Source organism: Colobus angolensis, unplaced genomic scaffold (assembly GCF_000951035.1).
Source record: "Colobus angolensis palliatus isolate OR3802 unplaced genomic scaffold, Cang.pa_1.0 Scaffold83, whole genome shotgun sequence".
Taxonomy (NCBI): Eukaryota; Metazoa; Chordata; class Mammalia; order Primates; family Cercopithecidae; genus Colobus; species Colobus angolensis.
Window position 1 is genome coordinate 4,516,137 of NW_012122154.1, and position 9,694 is coordinate 4,525,830.

The following is a 9,694-nucleotide window of genomic DNA, read 5'->3' on the forward strand; positions in this document are numbered from 1 at the left end:
CACTTTTTTTTTTTTTTTTGAGATAGAGTCTCACTCTGTTGCCCAGGCTGGAGTGCAGTGGTGCAATCTCGGCTCACTGCAGCCTCCACCTCCCGGATTCAAGCAATTCTCCTGCCTCAGCCTCCCACGTAGCTGGGATTACAGGCGCCCACCAGCACACCTGGCTAATTTTTAAGATTTTTAGTAGAGATGGGGTTTCACCATGTTGGCCAGACTGGTTGCAAACTCCTGACCTCAGGTGATCCACCTGCCTCGGCCTCCCAAAGTGCTGAGATTACAGGTACCCGTACAACTTGACTTCTTAACTCCTTTGCTCTCTCAACCTGATATGGCTGAGTGTCTGCAGCGGTAGCTCATCTCCTCTCCTGAAAAGCCCACACCTGCGCAGCGCTCGCCTTGGGGACCACCTGGACTCCTCGTCCCACCCACTCTGTCCAGCTGCTTTCCTGAGAAGCAGCAAGTTCCCTGATCTGCCTGAGATGGAAGGGAGGGAAACGCGGGAGGAGGCCTGGATCTCATTCTAAACCATCTGGCTCCAGTGCAGGAGTCGGGCAAAGGAAGGAGCTACAGGGCTGGAGCCGTCATCCTCCTGGTAGGAAAGGACGACCAAGGCTAAAGTCCTCTCCACCACCTCTCCCCATGGGAGTCAGTGGGTGTGTGTTGTGGGGAGACGGATTCCAAGATAAGTACTCTCTGAGCAGCCCTCAGAGGGGGTGTGGGAAATTCACCTCAGTCTCCAGGGTCCCCAGGTCCATTCACCACCTGAGCACTGCCGTACCCCACTGCTCCCATGACCTCATTCTCCAGTGGGGGCAAAAGCTAGAAACAGTAACCAGGAAGAAACAAGGGGAAGCCAGGGTGGGGGCAGTGGCATCCACAGCAGGAGAAGCAGGCAGCCCGGACTGTGGGGGCGGCAGAAGAGAGGAGAGGCCTGCAGGATGACAGGTGGGAACAGGGGGTCTGGATTGCCAGCACAGCACCAGAGTCAGGCCACCTCTGGGGGCCTCCTCTCTCTTCACAGCAGCAGGGACCTGGGGGACCCATCAGAGACTTGCTGACAAGAAATATGCCGTCCTAGAGAGAGACAGAGGGAGGCAGACAGAGTAAGGACAAGAGAGAGAAAGCAATGTGTGCCATCCTTCCTCCGCATGTTCAAGTTTGTAAACATTGCTTAGGGTGGAGTTTCAGGGGTTAGAAAAGGCTGAAAATGCCCTAGAGTCTCAGCCAAGAAGAACAGCAAAAATGTAGTCAGGGCAGAGAGAAAAGGGGCTCACATGCTTCGAGGGCTCCTGGGGTCCTCGTGCGTTACACACACAGTGTCTCCATTAATTCTCAGGACAACACCATTCGAATGGCATCACCAGCCCCATGTGTGGGTGTGGCTCACTGAGTCCCCCGTCCAAGGTCACATAGGCGGTAAGGGCAGAGCCTGTCTGCCCAGCTGCGGCAACCCTAAGCCTCCTCTCCCTGTGTGGTCACTCTCCGGGGGCCGAGCTTCTCTTCCTCCATGCTCTCAGCAGTGCCCCCATCTGCTTTCCCCTTTCCACTCGGCCTGGAGCAGCATCTGGCCCATGGGTAGCAAGTGCACCCTCCTAGTGGCATGGGAGTGGGGGGCACCAGCATTTCAGACATAGGCCTCAGGGCTGCAGGTGCTGTTCAGCTCCAGGGGATCTTTACTGACACCAATGCCAGAGCAGCCTTCTTTTCACTGCATGGAATGACATTCCAAGGTCTTAAATGTTTCAGGGGCTGAGGTGTCCTGCAGCAGGGCAGTGTGGTGGGAAGACAGCATGCTTTGGTGCCAGACCCACGGGGGTGCAGTCCTCGCTTAAGTAGGAGGGACTAATTCCAACGTTAAGGATAAATAAATAATGAGATACAGGTCAGGCATAGTAGCTCACACCTGTAATCCCAGCATTTTGGGAGTCTGAGGCAGGCATATCACCTGAGGTCAGGAGTTTGGGACCAGCCTGGCCAATATGGTGAAACCCCCCCTCTACCAAAAATACAAAATATTAGCCAGGTGTAGTGGCGGGCACCTGTAATCCCAGCTACTCGGGAAGCTGAGGCAGGAGAATTGCTTGAACCTGGAAGGTGGTGGTTGCAGTAAGCCGAGATCATCCCACTGCACTCCAGCCTGGGTGACAGAGCGAGACTCAGTCTCAATCAATCAATCAATAAAGAGATATAGCTGAGATGCTATGTGAAACACAGACAAAACTCCTCTAGATTCCTTATATAGGAGGGAACGTGGGGGCGGGGCACCCAACTGTGGCACGGGACGCCCACTCCTTTGTGGATGCCCCTACTCAGCTCTGCTGCCACCCTGGGAAATTTTCCTCCAAACCACCTTCAGCTGAGCAAGAAACATATGTCCCCACCTACTTCTAGTTACGAAAACCCAATTCAAACTCGCCTAAACAGAAAAGAGGATGCACGGAGGATACTGAAGTAGTCCAAAGAACCAAAAGAAGAGCTCAACACCGGGGCAGGTCCCAGAACCCCAGGGCCCAGAACACACCAGCACTTCCTGTTTCTCTCCACGAGGTGGCTTCATTCTCTGGCTTTCCCCATGAGCCGAGAACTGTGGCCATTCACAGGCTCCGAGCTTGCATCTTCCCAGCTTCATTACCAGAGAGCAAAAGGCCTCTTGGTTACAGTTGAAAAGTCCCAGGGAAGTTCTCTGATTGGTCCAGCTCACAGCAGCTACCCAGCCCTGGACCAATCACAGCCTGGCCAGAGAGGCAGGATCATGGAAGAAGATGGCAGCTGTGGTGCAGTCCACCTGTAGGAATGGGCCGGGCACAGTACCCCAAGGGGAATGCTGCTGTTTCCAGAAGACGAAAGGGTGTTGGGCAGACCAAACACTGAGTGACCCTTTCCTCTTGTTGGGTAACTTATTCTCAAAGCTCAACTCCTGGCTGTCTGCTTCTTATTCTTTTTTCTTTTCTCTTTTCTTTCTTTTTCTTTCTTTCTTTTTCTTTCTCTTTCTCTTCTCTCTCTTTCTTGCTTGCTTCTTCTTTCTTTCTTTCTCTTTCTTCTTTCTCTCTCTCTCTCTTTTTTTTTTTTTTTTTCAGAGTCTCGCTCTTGTCACCCAGGCTGGAGTGCAGTAGCACAACCTCAGCTGACTGCAACCTCTGCCTCCCGGGTTCAAGCGATTCTCCTGCCTCAGCCTCTCAAGTAGCTGGGATTACAGGCATGTGCTACCACCCCAGCTAATTTTTGTATTTTTAGTAGAGATAGGGTTTCTGCTAAAAACCCCATTGGCCAGGCTGGTCTCAAACTCCTGACCTCAAGTGATCCACCTGCCTCAGCCTCCCAAAGTGCTGGGATTACAGGCGCGAGCCACCACGCCCGGCTGGGCTGTCTGCCTTTCAAAGTTGAAGAAAACCAACCCCAAGTCATGGTTCCTGGGTGGGTATCGTGGCCTAGAGAGAAGTATCAGAGCACCTCAGATTGCCATTTTAAAAGAAGCCTTTTCATCTACAATTCCAGTTTTTTCCTCCCAAGGGTGTTGTGGCAGGTGTTTCTGTCTTTCCACTCCACAGACAAGAAACTGAGGTCCAAATGACTTGCCTAAGGTTATCCAGCAAGTCGTGAGCAGAACTAGAATGAACTTGGGTCTCCTGACTCTGAGGTCCTGTGAGAAGTTTCTGCAGGGACCGAAGTAGGACTTGAGCCTGGCTCCAAGCCCTGAGCCTTGCTGGGGCATTTGTCCAGAAGGGGTGAGGTGGATGGTGGACAGCAACATGCAAAAGTCAGCCTGTCCATCTGCAGACATTCACAGAGCACTCCGCGAGGTTCAGGACCAGATGATCATGGTCTCACACATCCCCAGCCTCCAAATAGACCCTCGTGTCCACACAGTGTGGTGAGTGCAGTGGGACAGGGGGCACCTGGCCTGAGTTGAGGAAAGGAGGGAGCTGGCCAAGGAGGGCTGCTCAGGGGAAGTGGCCCTCGAGCTGGATCTGCAAGGATGAGCTAGACAGGAACAAGAGGCGGAAGAACATCTTGGGTCAGGGGAATAGCAGTTGTGAAGGTGCAGAGGCAAGGGGAAGCAAGCACGGGATCCCCTGTGTTCTGCCCCCTGGAGCAGCCAGGTCTCTGCGTTGAGTCACTTAGCCTCACACCACGATACTCTCCTCTCCAGGTCCGCACCTGTCCCTGTCTCCAGCAGCACCAACATCATCGTCCCAGGCTGCTGGGTGCACTTACTGCCTTCAGTGGCAGCAGGCTGACCTGTCAGGCTGTCTGGGAAGAGGCCTCGATGCCCTCTGCCTGTGACATGCTCCTGCAACAGGCTCTGCCTCTGTTTCAGAATCTCGGCGAAGGAGCATCTTTGAATACCACCGCATAGAGCTGGACCCCAGCAAGATCACCAGCATGTCGGCCGTGGAGTTCACCCCATTGCCGAGTGAGTAGGGGTCATTCCACCATCTCGGAAAGAGCTCTGGAGTCAAGCAGACGGGCATCAGGTCCCAGGCCCATGACTGACTCCTGTTTTGTGCAGCCATCTAACTTTTCAGGGCCTTCATCTCTCTTTTGTAACCCGGGCTTGATGCCACCCCCCTCCCAGAGATAGGGTAAGGGTGAGAACCACCTAGGTGGAGTTGAGCACATTGGCTGCAGCTCTGACACTGACGGGTCCATTCCAGGCCTGGGGTGGGGGTGAGGGCTTGATCTAGGACAGCTATTATTATTCCCACGTAACTGAAACCCAGGAAAGCTGCACCTCAGAGAACACGTAGACAGCCCCTAGAAAAGGTGATCCAGGAACTGGATGGGCCCCAGTCTGTCACTGTATTCTCCTTACAGGAGGTGATGGAGGGATTTAGCAGGTGGCCTCCATAAATCATGGGGCCCTGGCCCTCTGCACCCCACTCACCCATGCTGAAGGCAGCCATGGCCGAGGCCCCACCTGCTGTTGTGGAGCCCACAGGATCCATGGTGGATGCTCTTCGGGATGGGGCTGGGACAGCTGAGAATGCAAGAAGGAGGACAAGGAGGACAGCATCATCCTTCTTGTTTTTTTTTTTTTGTTTTGAGACAGAGTCTCGCTCTGTCACCCAGGCTGGAGTGCAGTGGTGCATCTCAGCTCACTGCAAGCTCCACCTCCCAGGTTCACGCCATTCTCCTGCCTCAGCCTCCCAAGTAGCTGGGACTACAGGTACCCGCCACCACGCCTGGCTAATTTTTTGTATTTTTAGTAGAGACAGGGTTTCACCATGTTAGCCAGGATGGTCTCAATCTCCTGACCTCGTGATCCACCCGTCTTGGCCTCCCAAATTGCTGGGATTATAGGCGTGAGCCACCACGCCTGGTCCCTTCTTGTTTTGTGAAGGTTTTCATTTCCTTTCCCATCTTGTGGTGCCCCCAGCTTCCTGCTGAAGCCATGGCCTTCTCCCTGCCTCAGTGGCATTTCTTCTTCTTTTTTTTTTGAGACAGAGTCTCACTCTGTTGCCCAGGCTGGAGTGCAGTGGTGTGATCTCAGCTCACTGCAACCTCTACCTCCCAAGTTCAAGTGATTCTCCTGCCTCAGCCTCCCAGGTGGCTGGGATTACAGGCACCCGCCACCATGCTGGGCTAATTTTTGTATTTTTAATAGAGATGGGGTTTCACTCTGTTGGCCAGGCTGGTTTTGAACTCCTGGCCTCAACTGATCCACCTGCCTTGGCCTCCCAAAGTGCTGGGATTACAGGTGAGAGCCACCACCCCCAGTTCTGGGATTTCAGGCATGAGTCACCGTGCCCAGTGTTGGAATTAATTACAGGCATAAGCAACCACGCCTGGTCTTCAGTGGCATTTCTTGCCTCTCTTTACTCCTGCTTCCTCTTCCTTGGAGGTTCTGAGAGCAGGGGATGGAGAAACAAGAGGAAGAGAAGGAGAGAGGATCTTCTTGAGTGCTAGGCCACATCTCAGACAGGGCTCAGCAGATGTCCAGAACAGGAAGGACCCAGACACTGGAGGGTCACAAGGCTGGGACACTTTAGAGGTCACAGCCATACCCCAACCCTATCACTCTCCATCGGGGCAGAAGGCCCAGAGCCTGACAGCCAGGGTTCCTCTAGGACTGGTGAGAGCAAACCTCAGGCTCTATGATGTGGATAAAACTGCATTTAGAAGCAAGGACATCCAAGGGCAGGACTGACTGCTTGGGCGGAAGCAGTGGAAATGTTCTGGGAATGTGTTTCTGGGACACTGTACATTTAAGGCACTTTTCACCCCTCCGGTGAATTTTGTAAGCATTTAACAGCATTCGGGCCATCTGAAATGCTGATGAAAAATAAAGGTTGGTAGGTGTTATGAAACCCCAGGAGGATCCCAGGAGTTTCTCTGTGGCCGGTTTGGCTGGAGTCTTTTAAGGAGCATTCAAAGTCACTGGGAGAAGCAAGGGCAGGGTTCCCTACTGGATGCAGCTGGCAAAGGAGGGGTAATGCTATCAAGGCTGCGATTTGGATCCCTGGGAGGCCAGATAGAGAGAGAACTCTCTGCATCCCCTGGCTTCTCCCTTGCCATTTGGGTGAGGGAAGGACTTGTCCACGCCACTTCAGAGGGGTGAGTGGCTTATCTCCAAGCTGTCGTATTCTGTGGCTGGTCCCTCCTGGTCCCTCTTCTAGGAGAGACCCATAAAAAAGTGGCCTGGGGTGGGAGTGAGAACTGAGGCAAGGGAAGGGGAAACCCACAGTGAGACCTCAAGGCTAAGAGCTCGAACTCTATGCTCAAACAGACCTTGATTCAAACCCAGACCTCTCACTCTCAGCTCCATGACTCTCTCCAAGCCTCAGTTCCCTCCTCCATAAAATGGGGATAACAAGAGCACTTATATATTGATTCAACATACCATGTGCCAGGCACTGTTCCTGGATACACAGGGAACAGAACAGCCAGAGAGTGCTCATCCTCCTGCACAGGGCAGCCCCTGCTTCTTTCCTGCCCATGGCTCTTTCCATCCACTCTCCCAGGGCCTTCAACACCACGGCACACAAAAGGACACAGTGCCACCCACTGGCAGTCCCTCCCAGAGTGACGGAAGGTGGTCACACTGTGCCCACACAGCCTCTCTCCCACTCACCAAGGGCTGGTTCCCAGCTGCCATCTTGCTGGGGCTCCATGTCACGTACATTGGCTCCCGAGTTAATGGATCACATGAGAACTCACGCAGGAAGAAATACAAGCAATGTTGATCAAATGAGTGGTCATTATCTGTTGCTAGTTGTCACTCTTGTGGCTATCAAGGTGTTCTGTTCTGTTGCTTGTAAGATAAGCCCTTCTGCACACAGTTGTTCTAGGTGAGTGCCTGTCTGTCTTTGCAGTAAAATATATGGTCTTTGTGACAGCTACTTGCCACTCAGAGGTCATCTGGTTCATTAAACTGAGTAGCACTGGATTGCAAGTGAACAGCTCTTAAATCCAGCCCCCATGCCTACTGCGCCCCCTGCCCTGCTGCTCCCCTGCCTGACCTGTGCCAGAAGGGTTCAGGCACCCTCCAGCAACCTGGTCCCACTAATCTCTCTGCTCTCTGGCTCTGTCCTGCCCAGGCTGGGCCCCAGATGTCGCTCCCTCTTCATTTCTACCAATTCCAGCCCCTTCGCTCTACACAGCCTGGTAGCAGTTCTGGCTGCTGCTGGGACCACGTCTGGGCCGTTCCCCTCCTGGCTCTGCACACGGGACCTTTCTGCCTTGACTTCTTCTCCCCCAGGAGAGCTGTTCTCTCCCCATGGACTGAACATCAGGAGTGGGCAGTGAGTGCCCCCAGCAAGCACTGGGGGGCAACCAGAGCATCTTTTAAAACAGTAACTGTACATATTTCAGGTATACAACATAATGCTATGGGATGCATATAGACAGTGAGAAACTTACCATGATGAAGCATTTAGCATATCCATCATCTCACAGTTACCTAGATTTTTTGTTCTTGTGGCAAGAGCATCTAAAATCTACTCATTTAGCATGAACTCCACATTCGGTACAATTTTATTACTACAGTCCTCCTGTTATACAGTAGATTCTAGCCTTGTTCATCCTACATACCTGCTACTTTGTATCCTCTGACCTTTAAAAAATCCCTTTCAGCCCTTTGTGGGATACACACCTGGAAGTAGCCGAGTGTGGTGGCGGGCACCTGTAATCCCAGCTACTCTGGAGGCCGAGGCAGGAGAATCGCTTACAGCACCTTGTGATTTGCCTTCATAGACCTCATGACAATTCTAATTCTGTAGTGATTTTTGATTATCTGTTTAGCGTCTGCCTCCCCATATGAGTCTAAGCCCTAAGAAGGCAGGGACTAGGTCTCACTGCTGAATCCCCAGCACCCAGTTTAGGGCCTGACCTTCTGGTGAGAAGGAAGGAAGCTAGGGAGGGAGGAAGTGAGGGAGGGAGGGAGCAAGGGAGGGAGGGACAGAAGAAGGAAAAAAGGGAGGGAGGGAGGGAGGGCGGGGAGGCTAAGGCAGAAGGATTGCTTGAGCCCAAGAGTTTGAGGCTATAGTGAGCCATGATCAGGTCATTGCATGCCAGCCTGGGCAACACAGCAAGACCGCATCCTTTAAAAAAAAAAAAAAAAAAAGAAAAGAGAAAAAAAAAAGAAGTTAGGAATTGGGGCTGGTCTGGACCAAGGGAGGTGGCATTAATGATCTCAAAGGTCCCCTTGAAGTCAGGGGCCCCACAGTTCTGTAAATACCAGGAATTCAGAGTTGCACCCTTTGGAGCCCATGGAGAGGCTCAGTGCTGAGCGGCCACTGCCTTCTCTCTTGCAGCCTGCCTGCAGCATAGGAGCTGTGATGCCTGCATGTCCTCGGACCTGTCCTTCAACTGCAGCTGGTGCCATGTCCTCCAGAGGTTTGTGCCCAGGGTTACCCACTGACTCCCACTGGCCGACCATGGACAAGGGGAAGAGGGTGGCACAGCCCCGCTCCCAGCCTCAATGCCCACAGTCGGCCAACATTAGAGTATCTCTGGCCAGTGCCACTCTGATTCTTAGGACAAGAATATGGCCTGGAGGCTTCTGGAAGACCATTTAGGGATTCCAGCTGCTCCGGCTCCCTCCTCACACCCAGGAGGGGAGGGTTCATCCTGGAACAGGGCTTCTCAGAGCTGTGGGCATCAGACCTCGGGCTCCAGTTAAACACACAGATTCCTGGGACCCATCCCAGACCCTCTGTATCAGGATCTCTGGGAGAGAACCCAGGAAGCTGCATTTTAACATCATGCCTCATCTGCAAACAAGTGTCAGAACTGCCAGTTCACAGACAAAGTCTGGTCCAAAGACCCATGACCCCAAAACACCACCTCAAGATCTTTCTTGGGCTGCAAGGGATTTTTCTGAAGACCAGGGGTGTGGACTACAGGCATCCATGGAAAGTTGGGGTAGCTAAAAAGCTGTGTTTGCTTGCTTTTAGAAGCTCAGAAAGTTCTGGGTGAGATTCAGTTTCAGTGATAAAAGTTCTTAAATCCATCTCCTCTTCCACTCCTTGTTCTGAAATCATTTCCTCACAGATTAGACTCAGAATTCAAGCTCTATTCCCTGTCCAAGATAAATAAATGACATGAGGAGGGGAAAGGAAAAGATTTCCTTGGGGACTAGAGTTCTCATGAGAGTGGGAAGCCCTATGAACTCCAAGAGCTTTTAAGGCAATCTCGAAAATTGCTAAATTATAGTCTCTGAGTTCCCGTGCAGCTGTCGTGCTGCTCCTTTCCA

At 52.6% G+C, this 9,694-nt stretch overlaps 1 protein-coding gene across 1 annotated transcript in view; it reads left to right on the forward strand.

The window, feature by feature from the left end:
- The window catches only part of PLXDC1 (plexin domain containing 1), an 85,757-nt gene that overhangs the window by 59,873 nt on the left and 16,190 nt on the right, over positions 1-9,694 (forward strand). The window contains exons 7-8 of the mRNA XM_011929927.1: positions 4,319-4,414; positions 8,754-8,835. Of these exons, the coding sequence (XP_011785317.1) occupies positions 4,319-4,414; positions 8,754-8,835 (178 nt within the window). The remainder of the gene's footprint in view (positions 1-4,318; positions 4,415-8,753; positions 8,836-9,694) is intronic.